Source organism: Hippopotamus amphibius, chromosome 6, assembly GCF_030028045.1.
Source record: "Hippopotamus amphibius kiboko isolate mHipAmp2 chromosome 6, mHipAmp2.hap2, whole genome shotgun sequence".
Taxonomy (NCBI): Eukaryota; Metazoa; Chordata; class Mammalia; order Artiodactyla; family Hippopotamidae; genus Hippopotamus; species Hippopotamus amphibius.
Window position 1 is genome coordinate 54,425,133 of NC_080191.1, and position 18,195 is coordinate 54,443,327.

At 40.2% G+C, this 18,195-nt stretch overlaps 1 protein-coding gene across 3 annotated transcripts in view; it reads left to right on the top strand.

Moving 5' to 3' along the window:
• The window catches only part of PLEKHG1 (pleckstrin homology and RhoGEF domain containing G1), a 239,976-nt gene that overhangs the window by 191,011 nt on the left and 30,770 nt on the right, over nucleotides 1–18,195 (top strand). For all 3 annotated transcript variants that reach the window (XM_057738124.1, XM_057738122.1, XM_057738123.1), the window contains 4 exons: nucleotides 3,559–3,628; nucleotides 10,586–10,632; nucleotides 14,502–14,652; nucleotides 17,845–17,976. In XM_057738124.1, coding sequence (XP_057594107.1) covers nucleotides 3,559–3,628; nucleotides 10,586–10,632; nucleotides 14,502–14,652; nucleotides 17,845–17,976 — 400 coding nt within the window. The remainder of the gene's footprint in view (nucleotides 1–3,558; nucleotides 3,629–10,585; nucleotides 10,633–14,501; nucleotides 14,653–17,844; nucleotides 17,977–18,195) is intronic.

Here is an 18,195-nt window from a genome sequence, read left to right on the forward strand (position 1 = left end):
CCAGGTATTTGGGGAGAACCTCTAACAAGAACGACAGAAGCAGGACTTCCCTGGTGACACAGTGGTTAAGAATCTTCCTGCCAATGCAGGGGACACAGGTTCGATCCCTGGTCCGGGAAGATCCCACATGCCTCGGGGCAACTAAGCCTGTGCTTCACAACTATTGAGGCGGCACTCTAGGGCACGTGAGCCACAACTATTGAGCCCACATGCCACAACTACTGAAGCCCTTGTGCCTAGAGCCTGTGGTCTGCAACGAGAAGCCACGGCAATGTGGCACCACAACGAGAAGTAGCCCCCGCTCGGCGCAGCTAGAGAAAGCCCGTGTGCAGCAACGAAGACTCAACAGAGACAATAAAAAAATAAATTAAAAAAAAAAAAGAATGACGGAAGCCAAAATGATCAGACAAAGGGCAGTCCAGTGGAAAGCCAAGGCAGGAGAGGTGAGTCCCAATTCATCATCACCATCATCTCTTTCTTGGAAGTAAGAGAACATTTTGCACTCGCAAAATAGAAACATAAGCATCCAAAGAGCATGTAAAAACAAGCAAACAAACAAACCACATTTTGAAATTAAAAATCAGATAGTAGAAATGAAAAAATTCCATAGAAGGGATAGCAAATAAACATGAAGTCTCTCAGAAAATAGAATGATAAACGAGAAGATGGAAAATAGAAGAGGAAGAATAAGAAAGATTAGAGTATCTAATCTAATGGAGTGGAGGAAATATTAATATTTCCTTAATATTATTAAAGCCATAATTTAAGAACAGAGGTTCCCTTGCTTTTTGGTCCCAGGATCTGTATATGCTTAAAAATTACTAAGTGCCCAAAAAGCTTTTTTGTTTATAATTTATGATGTTTTGTTTACCATGACCAAAATTAAAACTGAGAAACTGTTAAAATATCAATGTATTCAATAGTAATAATAAATCCACAAATTTCTAGAAAAATGTACTACTCTTCCCACTAACATTTTTTGTGTTGGAATTGTTTTACATTTTTACTAATCTTTTTACTGTCTGACGTACTAAGAAGACAGCTGGATTCTCGTATCTGCTTCTAGTTCTTTCCATCTGTGATATCACAGGTCATGTAGCCTCTGGAAAGGGCACTGTACTCTCGCGAGAGAATGAAAGTAAAAAGTCCAATAGTGTCCAAGTATTTTTATAAAAACATTGACCTTAATGGACTTCCTGACAGGATCTCAAGAACCCAGGGGTTATTTTGAGAACCGATGCTCAAAAACACTTCCCAAATATACAGATTGGCTCTGCGCATGAAAAAAAAAGCCCTGCCTCAAAAACCAACCATCGCAGAATTTCAGAACCATATTAACAAACAGAAAACTCTAAAAGCTTCCAGGATAGAAACACAGGTCACATGGATTAAAATGATCTTGGACTTCTCAGCAGCAGCATTAGAAATCATAAGGCAGCAGATGGTGCCCTGAATACTCAGAGAAAAGAGCTTCCAACCAAGAATTCTATACCCACTAATATTATCAGTCAAGTATGAAGGGAGAACATTTTGAAACAGGAAAAGTCTCAGAAAATTTACTGCTTGTTATTCCTATTCAGAAAGCTGCCGGATGATAGAATCTCCCAAAGGAGAGAATATAACTTACATGGTATCTAAGAAACAAGGCATCCAACATAAGAGCTAGGGAAAGGCATCAACAGAATGGTGTTGAAGAGAGGACCCAGCAGGCCTAGAGAACACCTCTCCAGGTGGGTGGGGAAGGACAGTTGGCTCTGGGAGAGGTGGGGTGGTCGCCAAGAAAGAACACAACCCATAGATGATCTGATGTTTGAACTCTGTGAGACGAGGGTTACACTTCTGGTGCAAAGTTTGAAGGTAAACGAGTGGAGTGTACTTTCAAAACAAAGCAAAGGGGCTTCCTAGGTGGCGCAGTGGTTAGGAATCCGCCTGCCAATGCAGAGGTCACGGGTTCGATCCCAGCTCCAGGAAGATCCCACATGCCGCGGAGCAACTAAGCCCGTGTGCCAAAAAAAAAAAAAAAAAAAAAAAAAAGAAAGAAAAGAAAAAGAAAAAAAATTGAGACCATTTTAACTCCAGGGAAGACATAGTTGTACAAGAAAAGAAATGTAGTTATGGTGTACTCCAAGGCTCAGCTGAGAATAATATTTTCATAGCCTTTAAAATGTAAACTCTGACTTTGAATCTAGTTAAATTTCGTAACAGAGCTTGTTGAGAAGATGGGAGGAAAGGAAGCTTGGGGAAATTACGGAGTAAATATCTAAAACTGAAAAATAATGAAAATGCATTACCAGCATGTTTGGAAACAGGAGTACATACAGCAGAAACAGCCAGGAACTGAAAGTGTTTCTGCCAAGCGGCAGTCGAGAATGAGAAACAGAAAGCAAGAAACTGTAGAACTATTTTCATCATAATCCCTGTAGAACTGTTTAACCTTTTATTAAATATGTTATACACAGCTAATTAAAATAAACACTTAACATATGGGCTTCCTAGGTGGCGCAGTGGTTGAGAATCCGCCTGCCAGTGCAGGGGACACAGGTTCGATCCCTGCTCCAGGAAGATCCCACATGCCGTGGAGCAACTAAGCCCGTGTGCCACAACTATTGAGCCCATATGTTGCAACTACTGAAGCCCATGCGCCCTAGAGCCCGTGCTTCGCAACAAGAGAAGCCACGGCAATTAGGAGCCCACGCACCACAACGAAGAGTAGCCCCACTCACTGCAACTAAAAAGAAAGCCTGCGCAGAGCAAAAAAGACCCAACACAACCAATAAAATTAATTAATTAATTAATTTAAACAAATAATAAAAAAACAAAATAAACACTTAGCATACTAAAGTACATATTAATTCAAGCTACATGGAGTGCAATTTGGAAATGTGTTAACATTTAGACTGAGAATGCCCTATGATCCAGCAATCCCACATATAGAATTGTATCCAGCCATGGGAGACAGGTTACATTAATGATGCTACATCCACACAAGGAAATATTATACAGTTAGTTACTCAAAATAATGAATCATTAAAAATAATATAGATTTTCATCTGAGGAAAGAGATTTCCTCCCCAGGCGTATCTTTCCGTTAGAGCACTATCTCTGTTTATAATTTTGTATTTGTCAGTGTGATTTTTACACTGAATGTCTGACTCTTCCAGTGGATTTGAAGAGACCAGGAACCATATCTCACTTGTCTCACTTGTGTGTTTGTTCTTAGTGCTTTGCACAGTATCTGGTACCTGGAAAGCTATTGGAGAAAGAGTAAGTGTGTGTAGGCATGCATGCAGATGTTGACAAACGGTTTGGAAGACTGAAGTATTAGGTAGGGCTTATCTCTGGGTGGAAGAGTTACAGGTCAGACCTGTGTTCACACCCCTGCTCCACCAGGGGCAAGTCCCTTATCTAAGCATTGGATATGACAAGAGGCCCTCGGTTATCCAATTAAATACGATTCTTTGTAAATGCCTTATAAATGTTTAAACTTCTAAGTTATTTAAAATGTCCTCAACCCTCAAACTACAACCTAATACATTCTGACTTTTATTTTTTTATTAGTGAACTTCTACAAGACTTGGAAAACTGTGAAAATGATCCCGTGGCCATAGCAGAATGCTTTGTGTCCAAGGTAAGCAGGGTTCATCTCTCTGAGCCAACCAGGACAGAGACAGAGCACACGTTTTCATTTTAAAGTTAAAATGACCGGTGTGCTCCGTATTGGATGAAGTTTGCCACTAATCTCTCTCACTCAGAGTGTTTTTTTTCTCCCCACTAGCTAGGAAAAAAAAATACAGTTCCCAGTAAGTCAGGAAATGGTAATAACTTAGTAGCTGTCCTAGAACTTGTATAGTAGCTAAATGATGTTACATATCTTTCCTAGGAAAAACTTTAAGCTTGGGAAGAGGAGAGTCCAGAATAGAGGAATGTTAGAAAAATAAAAGCATATGTAAAATACCACTAGACCAGTTACAAAAATCTGTTAGAATCTAAATATTTTAATTATATATTCTCTAAATAAATATTCTTTAAATATTTTATTCATATTTATTCATTTATCCATTTTGTGTATTTTATACTTCTATATATATAAAATATGTGGCACTAGCCTAGTAATTTGGGGGATAAAGAGAAGCAGAATTAATCTCCTGCCTCTTAAAAATACACTCTAATTTTCCTACATTTTTCTTAAGTTGCATTGATGGTGTAGAAAAATACAAAGGAAAGGATTTGACTTAAATTTTAAATTACAGTCAGTTTATACTCTGTACCTAGATAAGAGATAGAAATCTGAAAAATACAAGGGGATTCTTTACAATATTGCTTTCTCGATGTACTACGTACTGTATATAGAATCTTATCTCACGTTTCTCTTAAAAATTCAACAGCTTTTGTTTAGAAAACCTCTAGCAGAAATTGTTTTTGCAGCAAAACTTCATGTGATTTTCACAGTTGTGGTTTCAAATATACAAAGGTTGAAGCAAAGTTCATGACGGTGCTTTGGGGTCAACCAAGAGTTAGCACCTCATTTAGAGTCCTGGAGTCCAGTGTGAACTTGGAGATGTCCTCCCAGCCTGGCTGGGCTCTGGGCTTGTTCCACAGGGTCATTTCTGATGATCCAATGGCTTTGAATCCAAACATAACACTCTAGGTTCTGCTCAAGTGTGGTTCCTTAAAGGCAGTTGAAGGGCTTGTATATAAAACACGCCTGACTTTGTGGGTGGGGGTGTGTGTGTTAACATACAAAATGTTTGTGCACACATGCTTACACACACAGTTCTTTTCACAAGTGGCCTGTGTTATAGTGAATTCTCTTGCAGGGTAGCAATTTGGAAAAGGAAAATGAAAGAGGGAGAAATGGGTAAAAAGATATGCCGAGTATATCAAAGAAGCTGTGTTACAAGAACCACAGCACATAAACAACATAGAAGCTTTTGGAAACATTGGCGCTTTTACTGGTAACTGTAATCACATGTTGATTAAAGATGGTCCGGCATATGCTTAGCTCTGGCTTAATTATTCACATAAAAGTTTGTTTATGTGTCAGGTTGCCAGCTCCCAAATCTGATTTCTCGTTGTGATCTTGCCAAGTTTAATGAGAAGACTGATTGCAGCACTCCCCACGCTCGTGTGTGAGCAGGGGATCGCGAGGGAGGGTGTCGTTCTGGCGCAGTCCACTTCTTACTTAGCACCCTGAGATTTAGAAGATGTTAGTTACACTTTCTGAAACACAACCAGCTGCTCACCTCTGGGGAGGAATGGAAAGTGGGTTTCATTGAGAGGCCATTAATGAAAGAGGTAAAGCTGGCAGTTGCCGTCTGCTTTTATTTGAGTCACTGGGGTTTCCACAGAGAGTCACATTTGACCTTGCTTTTGTGGTATGGAGAGGTGACAGAAATCCTTCCTGATAAGAGGAGAATGCAGTACTGCTTACTTGCTGCCTGTAAAAGAAGAAGAAGCTGTAAAAGCCATTCTCGGGAGGGATAAAAGTCCCTGCCAGGCGGGCCAAGCTCTCCCCCAGCTGAACATTTATCTGCATTCAGGACTCTGGAAACACCTGGAATGGATTTCCTTGGTTTTCTGCCTTCACCTCCACTCTCATTTCCATCCCTTATCTTGACTGTCAGCCAGGCTGACGTGGGCATCATTTAAGAGGGAGAGAAAGTTTGTCTTCAGAGACCAACCTCCCCTTAACCTCCTCCTCTCCCCTGACGCACGGCTCCCCCCCCATTGGAGCCTTTCTCTCTTCAGTGCCTAAGCAGGCGTGCGCACGCACGCGCGCGCGCGCACACACACAAACACACACACACACACACCACCCAATTATTGAAATTATCCTCAAGAAAGTGCTGGTATCAGATATTGGTATAATTGGAGTGCACTCAAGTCAATGTCACCTTACCCCTATGCTATTTACATAAGTAACCTTTCTCATAGTGTCCTGTGAAAAGTACTCAGAAATCAATGTGTGTGTGTATGTGAGAGAGAGAGAGAGAAAAAAGGAGAGAGAGAGGTGGGATGGGGAGAAACTGACCTTATGGCAGAAGAAACCCTAAAATCATACAGATTGCTATACTCTGGTTATTCATTCAATAAACATTTGAATCCCCTCTGTGTTCAGTTGGCCAGCTCTGACTGTCATATTTTGGTTCTTTCATAATTAAATGTCTCATTTTGACATCATCTATAATTGCAACTTGAAAGAATTGAATAACCAGAAGAAAATAGAAGAAAATATCTATTTTTGTATAATTTTTTTTATCATTGCCTTTTTTCTCCCTAATTACTTCTGAAAGTATGGGTACATATATCATAAGAAATAGATATTTAGGGATTAACTAACTAGGAGTTATTGACTTGTGTAAAGCTGTTATTTGAATTGTCCACAGAGCTTATAAATCCAAGATCCAGTATGCATTTGGCTTTATAATAAGAATTTGTCCCTGATTTAAATCAAAACCATCTAATTTAAGATAGGAATAGAGCCATGATGTCACTAAATGCACAGAAATTCAGTGGTGCAGAAGCCTTGAGGCTTTATTAGGGTAGGTGTGTGTAGGTTACATAGTTTAGATACGTTTAGATATGTTTTCATTGAAGCCATTGTGTTTAAGTTTGATATTCCACATGATCCTAAAGGTCCTTAATTTTGAGGAAATCGGCCTGATAATTGTTAAATCCCAGGTTAAGTGCAGCAGGCAGCAGGAAAGAAGCAAGAAATTGAAAGAGTGTGAGCAAACCCAGAGAAAGTCTCCAGTCAAATGTTAATTTCCTAGAAGACCTCAGGCAAATCACCTTGCCTTTCTTATCGCTGGAGCTGGGTGGGACACTCCAGTGCCTTCAGGAGTTAAGCAAGTGAACACAATGGGTGAATGGGCCCAGGTGGAGGCCAGAGCCATCTAGGTACTTCTGTCTCAGGGACAGAAGTGTTATGTGAAACTGTAGGCCCAGGGCCAGTGGATCTAACACTTTTTCAAGAAAAGCCAGAAATCAAGATATTTTTATCTTCTTTTAGAATTTGGCAATTAACTTAGATTTTTTTTAGTACTATGCTAAAAAATTTGGCAGCATACTAAGTTGGCAAGGCCATGGGGAAACAGACACTCCTGTAATTGTGGGGAAACAAAATAGAGCCTGTAAAGGGGAATTTGGCTATATCTAGCAAAATTACATCTGATTTCACTCTTTATTCCAGCAATCCTACTTCCAGAAATCTATTCCAAAGATATAGTGACAAAAACTCAACAAAGGTGATGCTATGCTTTGTAGTAGTAATTGTTACAATTTACAAATCTATACAATATATAGAAATATATATTTTATATATGCATAGGTACATATGCATATATAAATATATGTATAGAAATATACAATATATGGAAACAACCCAAATGTCCATAAACAAAAAGCCGGTTGAATAAACTATGGTATATCCACATAGGAGAATAGTACAAAGCAGTAAAAGCAAATAAAGAATATCTCTGTACACTACTAGAAAGGTGTGGGGTGGGGAGTATAGCACTGTGGTTCTCAGAGTGTGGACTCTGGAGCAGCAGCAGCAGCATCATGTAGGAACTTCTTAGAAAGCAGATTCTCAGGCCCCACCCAGACCTACTAAATCAGAAGCTCTGCGGGTGCAACCCACTAATCTGTGCTTTAATAAGCCCTCGAGGTAATTTTGATACTCAAGTTTGAGAATCACTGGCATAGCTCGTTTTTATTTCTTTAGAAATGGAGGAGGTTGTATCTATATTTAAATGTATATGTTTAAAAAAATAAAAAAGGATAAACTGTAAGATTAAAAATTGGTTCCTGATGGGGAAGAGAGGGAATAGTCTAGAAAGGGAAGGATTAGAAGCCAGACTTCTTTAAATGTACATTTCCTTGGAGTAGACTTTGAAACCATGTATCTATTTTACATAATTATAAAACAAAGTTTAAAACAGTCTTCAAAAATTGAAAGAGAAATGAGACAATGAGCCTAATTGTATATCCAGTTTGTGGCATGACCACACAGAGGAAATTCCAATCAATTGAAAAATATGCAGTAGACAAAATACAGCAAATAGGTCCCTAACTGTTTTCAGTAATGATATCATATATGATGGTATTCTGAAATTATTGTGTATATTGTGGGATAAAGCAAATGAGTATTTACATTTGTGTCAATGAGAACTGGAATTGGCAAGAGAAACAAAATACAGAGTAAGAAAGAGGCAAATTAAAAACACTATAGTCCTGAATCTGAGTTGCAAGCATGAGTATGAACTAAGCAGGTATTTTAGCTTTAAGAAAACACCATATTCCTAGCTTTGTCCACTGAAAAACCCTAGGAATAGTAATTAACCTAGTAGCAAGAGCATCCCTAAAACTCAGATTGTGGTTTCCACATACTACTTCCTATCTAAAGGAATCAGAGCTCCGGGAAGAATGAGTGTGGGGAAGGAAATGTACAAGGTGGTCTGGAACATCTTGTCATATCAGAAAACAAGGAAGCCACTGGAGGCTGTAGGTCAGGTCACGAGTGATCAAGAAGAGGCTCCTACTGGGCAAAGATGGGATCATTTGAGCATCAGTAAAGATAACTAACTGAAAACAGCTGAAAATCATGAAATGTGTTTATATTCATGAAATCACAGTGATATTAAAAAAAAACACAAGCCCTTTATAGGATGTTAGAGAACCAATGCATTATTTTGAAAATTAAGGAAAAGAATCAAGCAGTTACTCTTGATTCTTTTCCTTACAAACCACAAACTGCAGGGTAAGTAATCTAAGGCAGTTCCTTTTTTTGGAATGATTCTGGCTAATACATGAGGACAGAATAGTAGAAATACCACCATTTTGCAACCCCCCAGGAATGAACAGATCTAGGCAATAATTACCAATGGTTATTAACAGCACAGAAAGAGAGAACCAGACGTCACATGCCTCCCAGTTTAAGTACCATCCAGCCTATAATGTGCTCAGGCCAAATTATGAAACTAAATCCAATCAAACCTCTCCTAAACCACAAAGAGTGTGGAGGGCAGGGGAGCAGAATAAAGGAAGCCCTAGGTGTGTGATCAGCAAAATTGAGACTGTGGGAGACTCTGCAGGACAGACCATCTGGTTTCTTCAGTGTAATTGCAAGGAGAAAATAAGAGGGGAAATTTATAGATTAGAAGGGACTTAAGAGATATCAACAATATCAAGTTGCTGTGTGTGGGTGTTATTTGGATTCCAAAGCAAACAGCAAGCTATAATTTTTTAAAAAAGAAAATAGGAAATAGGAATAATGATGATGAACCATCATGATATTATGGAATTATTTATTTTTTTATTTATTGATGTATAGTTGATTTATTATTTATTTTATTGAAGTATAGTTGATTTTCAATGTTTTGTTTAATTTCTCCTATACAGCAAAGTGACTCAGTTATACATATGTCTATTCTTTTCATATTCTTTTCCATCATGGTTTATCACAGGATATTGAATACAGGTTCCTGTGCTATAGAGTAGGACCTTGTTGTTTATCCATCCTATATGTAATAGTTTGCATCTTCTAACCCCAACCTCCCCGTTTAAGTACAATCCAACCTATGATGTCCTTCCCATGGAATTATTTAAATATGATAATAGCACTGTGGTGTTGCTTCTTTTTTAAAAGTCCTCATATTATAAAGGCATATACTAAAATATTTAAAAGTGAAATGATATTATGTCTAGAATTTGTTAATGAGGGAACCTGGAATATGATCATAGCAAAAGGCAAGAAGCCCCATTGATTAGCCAGACATTTAATGCATTTGACGCATTGCTGCCACACGACATGCGCACAGAGGAGCAGACTTGGATCCTGCTCTCAAATAATTTTCAGCTTCGTAGGAGAGAGAGGGGTTCAGTAGTTCAACAAACATTGTGTGCCAGATGAGCACAATATAGCCCCCTCCTGCAGGAACTCACAGCGTAGAGTGGGAGACAGACATATGCAGAAAATGTCCCAATTGTTTGGCAAATGCTGCAAGATAGATTGGTATTGGGTGTTGTGGGAGCCCAAAGTAGGAGCAGTCGGCTCGGCCTAAGAACTCAAAGAAATCCCCTTAGAGGAAATAAAGTTCAATGTCAAAGGGTGCCTAGCGGCTACCCAGTGAAAGATGGGGAAGACAGTGGGCAGAGAAAACCACACACACAGGGCTTGAGCATGTACAGCATCTTTCTTGTGCCCTGCACATACTTCCAACATGTTCTGACCACATGATATTTAAATCATCTACTTATATTTCTCTCCCACACTGCAAATCCCCCAGAGGACCACGAGCACCTGGGGGCAGATACCCTATTGCCTTCCTCTTCCTATTTGTCTTCAGATTCATGAAACACAGCAGATGCTCAGTAAGTGTCTAATGAACTCGAGTTCATGTGGATTCTAGGTATAACTCAAGGTAGGTAAAAAGGCACGGGTGATTGCCACAGGGGCTCAGGAGACAGGCCACTGTGGGTAGAGAAACAAATTTAAAGGTATGAATGATGTGTCTTTCATTTTTAATTGAATGTTGATTTCCCTGCTTTTTTAGCCTATAAACTCTCTTTTGTTTCCTTGCAGAGTGAAGAGTTCCACATTTACACCCAGTACTGCACTAACTACCCGAGGTACGCCCTGTGAGTGGGCAGGAATACTTTTGCACACCTTCATATTGTTTTAAGTCAGCGCATGCAGTGTATGTAGTTGGTAGCCGTTACGTGCCTGGCGCTGTGCTGAGTATTGTGGGAAAACTGAGCATGCTGAGAACAGATCGCAGGGGTACCCAGATACCGATCTGTTCAGGCCTGGGGACTCCCCAGCAGAGCCAGCACAGGGAAAAATTGTGAAAGACCTTGAAAGAGACCAAGAAGATTGTTAGGTGTCCTTCAGTGGAAAACTAAGTAAATCAGTTGTGTTCGGCCAGAAGTTTTATCTGTTAACCCTTTCGCATGCGTGCTATGTTTTTAAGAATATGGGGTGCACTGCTAATGAGTTTATATAATCTAGCCAGGGATAAAATATGTTACTTTTTTGTCATATAAGTTTTAGGAACTACTTAAGTTTTATGGAGTTTGGAGAAAGGAAAGCTCATGATAAGCTTATGTGAGAAAAGAGGACTCATCATCTCACCTGGATCATTGCTTCAGTTTTGCTGACAATGGGGGTGCCAACAAGAGGACCATTTAGGGAGCCGCCTCTGGACAATATAGTGACTGTTTCAGTAAGGGAGTATGGCCGGAGACCATGGCTCACACTGTAGGAAATTCTTTTCTCTGCAGAAGACATTTATTGAGCATTATTGATTTTGAAGTACTGCACTCAAGCCTATAAATACAAAATGTGGTTGAATTTAGTTTTCCCAGCAATCTAGAGATATTGAGAGACTGAAGAAAAGCAGAACACAGAGGACACACTGACAGCACAGTGCCTGGCCCCTGATAGGTCCTCAACAAGTGCTAGTTCATCATCATCCGTGCCCCATCCCCACTGCATGGATGACATCATTGAGCCTCCAGTAGGTTTCTTGCTTTCACAGGGGTCACATAGCTGATACATGACCAGATCTGGCTGGGATTTGAACCGAGGTTTGTCCCGCCTCAGACCTCATGCTATGACATTCTTGTAAAGTTTCAGAAGCTTTGTGACTCCCCTCGCCCCATACCTTTCTACTGTCTGTTTGCCCACATGCCTAGCCAGATTCAGGTTATGTTAGGGATGAACTGGGAAGAGAGCTCGGGAGATTTTATCTCCTCTGTAGCCAGTCTTGGTAGAGACATGCCCCTAAGAATAAAGTGGGTGATGGGGTCCACCTAGAAGAGAAGCCAGTAGACTGAGTCCCTCATGCCACTGTGTTCGGGAAGAACGTGGGCCATTCCTGCTCGAGGAAGGAAGCGTGAATTAAAAGACATGAAGCCAGAGGCTCAGGCTTACTGATGGCAAAATACTTCCCATTGGAGGATTTCCATCTCCTCCTCTAAATATTGGTCAGGATATTGTGGTATGGTGATTTATTTGGTTGGTGGTCAAGCAAGCCCAGGTTTCCCTAAACACAAAACAAAACAAAACCCCATATGCAAATTAGTACATTTATCCATATCCTTATCTGTAGACCCAACCAGTTTATACAGTTTCACTTAAACAATGTTGTTTCCACCTCTCTCCTGAAGATATCAGGAAATTGTAGGATGCCCCAACGAAAGCCGTGGTCCTTATGCTAAAAGCCAGCATTGCACCACACCCTAATGCAGAGAAATCACAGAATCAGCCCTCAGCTTCTCCACAAAACTTCCTCCTATGGGAAAGGAAAAAACATTCCAACTCTGAAGAATCAACAAAATTCCGGACCCAATTATCAGGATCTAAGATGCAAGAGAGTCTTGTTTGGAGGATTATGTCTGTGTAAATTTCATTATAAACATGTCATTTGAAGAAATATCTTCTGAATTTGCAATTTTGGAAGTTTATGTTAAGAAGATTTTTCTGACTTAGTGATAAGAATGGAGGGTACAAAATGAAGGCAGCTTTTTATAAACTAGGCTGCTTCAGGGTCAGGGGACAGGCCCAGTCGTTTGTGCAGGACATTTTGGAGAGCCTGTCCTTCGTGGAGCACAAGTCTAAGCTTGGTGTACACCAGCAGCAAATAGGAACTCCTATCCCTTGCCTTCTAGCAGTTTATATTCTTTTGAGGGTCAGAACTGAACCAGATACAATAGTGGAACCAGCCATTAGGAAAGATCAAATCGATGAATACAAGTCGATGTAGTACCAGCTCAGTCACGTGTAATAGAAGTTAAAGATGCATGAGATAAAAGAGGAGTAAGTCCCAGCAAGGAGAAGTCAGGACAGTTTCCGTGAGGCAGTGGTTTTTATCTTGGGTCTGACTTTGAAGAAGGAAAGAATCGTATTAGCAGGGAGACGCTCCCCAGGCCCTCTCAGTGAAGCAGGCACATCTGGTTCTTGCCCAACTGTGTGCTTTGCATATTCATAGAAAAAGATGTCCTCCCGTCCCCTTGCCTCCCATCAGTTTGCTCTCTGAGGCCCGAGTTTCCCTCCCCTGTCTTCACAAGCCGCGAGCACCAGGTGTCTCAGCCCATCTGACAACACATCTTCCCCCTTCGGATCCAGGCTGGTGATATTAAATGTCACGTGCACACCTTGACAGATGTCCTTCTTCATACCAGTCACGCCCCAGTGACTTCCCTGGGAAGAGGCACAAGCTCTCCCTCTTGTCCCCAGGGAGGGGCATAGACCCACTCAGGTCATTGTCCTCAGATGTCTCCCTGTGACCTGAATCTGGAGTTCAGTGTGCTCAGGATTTCTTGCAGGTGTCTTATCCTTGGGCAAGAACTCAAGACTTCAGATGGTTAGAAGGCCAGTGGGCAGCTGATTCTGACTCTAAAGAATCTTAGAAAAGTCCCTAGGTTACATAATAAAGAATAGTTTTGAAATCTTGACTTAAGGGAATAATAAATTGTTTGAATAGATATTTCTCCAGGCAATCAGGCACAAAAGGGATTCTGATCGCTTAATTAGGAGACCTCCATCCATGTCACTTCCTTCCAAGGAGTTTTATTTTGTTGCTTGGTTCTGTTTTTCTAAATTAATTCTGAAAACATATTACTGGCTTGGGGAAAAAGGGGCTGAAATTACTTCCACCTGCTTCCTTCTAAGTTATGAGACCATAAGATTTTAATTTACATGTGTGTGTGACTACAGAAGCCCACCAACTTGCTTTATGTGTAAGATATGAGCATTGTTTTTCAACCTTCCCTCTAGGATGTTTGGGGGCCGTACTTATTGCCTCTAGGGGAGCTGGGGTGGAGGAAGAATTCTGACCCACTTTTCTAATATGCTCTGTAAGGCACGCTTCTTAAGGACCGAGGTTATCCAGCTGTTTCACAAGCTGAATTCAGAATGAGGAGAGACACTTGGAAATAGAAAGAAGGATCTGTTCAGAGATTCTCAAAGGGAAGTTCCTTAGGGGATGAGGTCTCCAAAGACCTGCACGTAATGTCACACACTTTGTGCATTTATGTAAAGGCAACCAGCAGAGCGGTGGCAAACGTCCAGTACAGGGCTGGATCTACTGGGAAGAAGGCACTCCTTTTTCTTAGTACAAAGGTGCCTAGTCCTCGCGATCTAACTTGTGAAAACTGAATACAGATGTGTATTTGAGCACTGCACAAAGATGCCCGGATGGGGCATAATTAAGGGCTGACATTCAATTTAAATCCCCTTTGCCGAGGCCTGTGTACTGGCAAGGGCAGCATCTCCCTGGAGGAAGGAGCTTGCTGCTTAGATGCCACATATCCATGTTTTACTGCCTTCTTATGGTATCTTTTTCTAATTCATGCACCTTTTCTTAACCGTCCCAGAAACATTCTAGCATCTATAGTTCTTACCTGTTTTAAGGTATTGACACACTCTGGCATTTAATTTTTGAATACTCACGTTACGAGTTACAATTTAGATTTTAAAATATTTCTTCTTCTTGCAGATCCGTGGCTGTGCTAACAGAGTGCATGAGGAACAAGGTGCTGGCCAAATTCTTCAGGGAACGTCAGGAAACTTTGAAACACTCTCTGCCTCTGGGGTCCTATCTCCTGAAACCAGTTCAGCGGATTCTCAAGTATCATCTCCTTTTGCACGTAAGTTTCTGCCTGCACTTGAAGGATGTTCTAGGGGATGGGGATTCTGGGTGTGTCTATTAAGTTTAGGAGAGAAAAAAAAAGCTGTGGACATATGGAAACATTTTCCACACTCATACTTTACAACTGACTAATCTGCTTTGAGGAATCCGAGATATTTATATTCTAGGCCTGCAGCGTCATTGACAACAGCCAAGTAAAAAGATTCATTTTAGCTCTGATGGTGATAGGGGTCAGGAGTCCTTCACTCTGGGCAGTGGCAGTTTCAGGCAGGGAGCTATCATCTTAATGGACAACAGATTTTTTAGTCATGTTTTATTTTATTTCCATGAGCCCGGTTCAGTAGGCAGTTGGGAGTGAGAGCTATTTGTCATAGATTGGCTTTTGTAGGAGCAAAGAGAAGGGACTGAAAGGGGAGAAGACAGATGAGCAGCGTGATGAATGATCTTTGAGCTGGGCTTCGCATCACTTCAGGGTCTGTTTTCTTTATATCATTTCCCATTATTTGTACAAAACTCAAGGAGGCTTTAGGAACAAAAGCAGACATAGCTCTCACACATTCTCATTTCTTATCCTCTAAGGAAGCTGATAAAAATGGGGAATAGTGTTCTTAAAAGTAATTGCACTCTGTGAGTAGGGTTGAGTGCCTTTGCAGCTTGAGAGAGGATAGTGGAGTGGTTAGGAGCAGGGCTCTGGGGCAAGACTGCCTGGTTTCAGATCCTGTAAATTTCCCATGTTCATGGTGCCTCACAGGCAGGCAATAAAAATAAGCTATTATTTTTCTTTTATTATTTTTAATACTACATTAAAAATCTTAAAGAGATTTAAATCCAGTGTTCCTCTCTCTATCAACATGCCTGCAGTTTACATGTATCTCTTTTTAAATGATTCCAGGTTTCTAACTTGGATAAGCATTCCAAGGTTGCTTAGTTCACACGCATTAAAAATTTTAAGAACTCTTTATGATCCAACTTTATCAGAAGTTTCTCTGCTTTGTCTGTTGGCCTGCGTGGCTCATCTTGGAAGAGGTTTGTGTCCTATGAAGCCACATCAGGGATATTACTTTAATTGTTAATCTGGTATTGATGACCTCTACATTTAGTGGAATTAATTTGCTAAACCAGTGTTCAAATAATTCTTTAAAAAATACTAGCTTTCCCCAGGATAGATTTTCGCTGGACTCTGTTAATATGGCATCTAAGACCAGTATGTCCCAATAATCTCTGCTTACGGCTTTCTAGACAGCAAGTCAATCGGAAGAAAAGTCTCAGATCTCCATTACTTAAGCATGTCAGATATAACACGTCAAGATTCTTACAAAAAGTTAACTGCTAGAAAGCACTGCCCTTACCCTCTAAATTAAAAGCCAATGTCTTAGTTCATGCTGCTATAACAAAATACCATAGGCTGGATGGCTTAGACAACAAATATTTATTTCTCACAATTCTGGAGGCTGGAAGCCCAAGATCAGGGGACCAGCAAGGTTGAGTTCTGGGTTGCAGACTGCCTTCTTCTCCTCGCTTCCTCACATGGTGGAAAGAGACAAGACTGCTCTGTGGGGTTTCTTTTATGAGGGCACAAACCCCATTCACGAGGGCTCCACCCTCATGGCCTAACCACCTCCAAAGCCCCCACCTCCTAATACCAGCACATTAGAGGTTAGGATTTCAAGATATGAATTTGTGGAGGGCACAAACATTCAGTTCATAACAGCTGAAAGTGAAGAAAAAGGGAAGAACAGTGGTTAGATTAATTTAAAACTAACTTCTGCTTGCCTGAAGTATTTTTGCTTTTATAGTTGGTTTAGAGTGTTCCTTCTATATCGTTCACATCACTTTGAAGTTGTGTAGCCACCCGTGAAAATCCCCACAGGAATACACTCTGTACTTCTGAGTCTGTTTATTGATGAACAGGATTGCCTCTCAGACTGAAAGAAGAAATGATTATTTTTTATTTAAAGTTTGCTCTTAATCTTGAACTTACCTGGGAGTTGTTAGTTTAGTGATAAAGTTTCACAGGACCTTTCTAACAGCTGAGTCTGAGTGTAGAAAGAAAGTGTAAATTCCTTTCCAGTTTCTAGCTGGATGAAAAATTTGAGGATTCAGTAAAAGTAAACAAAGTGTGACTATAAAACAATGGAACTAATCTTCATAATTTATAAGATTCAACCTCCACCCTTGAGCTTAACGTCTGTGCATGATAAGTGTCATAGGAACAGTCTAATTGACAACATCTTCTTACTCTTTCAGATACTTGCATTGAAGTTTAGATACTTACAACTTATTGTTGCTCTTTTAAGGACATACAGCTTCAATTAAATAAGCATTTATTTACCACCCAGCTCTCTGGTGGGCAGTGCTGAGAAGATAAAGGATTAAAGGAACTATGCAATAGTCCCTATCCTTAGACTCACAGGAGTCTAGGGACATGTGTCTTATGTACTTAAAAGAATTAGAATAGATTAGAATCCTGTCCCTTTCTCATCTCCCTGGAATTGTGGAACTCCAGTGTTCAGTTAAGTGCTGGTGTTACATCTTTCTGACCATCAGAGAGTGAATACTTGAACCATGCGCTCTCTCTCAACACTCTGAAGGATTATCTTTAGTGGGTTTCATTTGGGCTTTAAGGCCTTGACTACATAAAAATATCTTGCTACATAGGTATTTTTTTAACATAATGTTCACTATTTTTTTTTTTTTGAGGCCATTACATATTAAGCCGTATGTGTTAGTTTTGCTTCCTCTTTGAGAAAAAAATGCACACACACACATATACACATATTTCCTATGTCATAAGAGTGAGAACTGTATTACTGGGAACTGTACTACATTGGCCAACAGGAGGTTCAGAAATCTCCAACTATAATATCAACCCTCCTATCTATCAATACTAGTCACGCTACTATCTCTGTGAGACTTAATGGCATGTATATACTTGTTTTGTTTCATCCTCCTTGTCAAATTCCTCCTTGTGAAATTCAACGATTTCTGTTTTTCCTAGCTCCATTTTTATTCGTATCTTACCATCTTGTTGTAGTTATTTCTGGTAGTTATCTCAAAATCTCAAGGTAAGTTGGTAAAGCATAAATAAATAAGCAAAAATAAAATGAGAAACTAATCATAGAAGGGCCATTTGTTTCATTGAATATATGAGAAAAAATTTTGAAAATAATTAGGGTGTTTTGTTTTTAAGGAAATAGAAAATCACCTTGACAAAGACACAGAAGGCTATGACGTGGTGCTTGACGCTATAGACACAATGCAGCGCGTGGCCTGGCACATCAACGACATGAAGCGGAAGCACGAACACGCCGTCCGGTTACAGGTGAGGCCTCAGGGTGGCAGTGCCTGGTGGGGCTGTGGGCCTGTGACTTGTTATCATTTCCCAAATCAGATATTAAGGCTGTTCAGTGTTGCAGTCATTCATGGTCTTCACAGATCCCCCTGAGAAAAGATCAGGACATGGGTAATACTGATCACTGTTTACTGTGGCTATTTAAGTGAAAGTTACATTGTAACATTCAAACTAATCCTTCGCTCATAG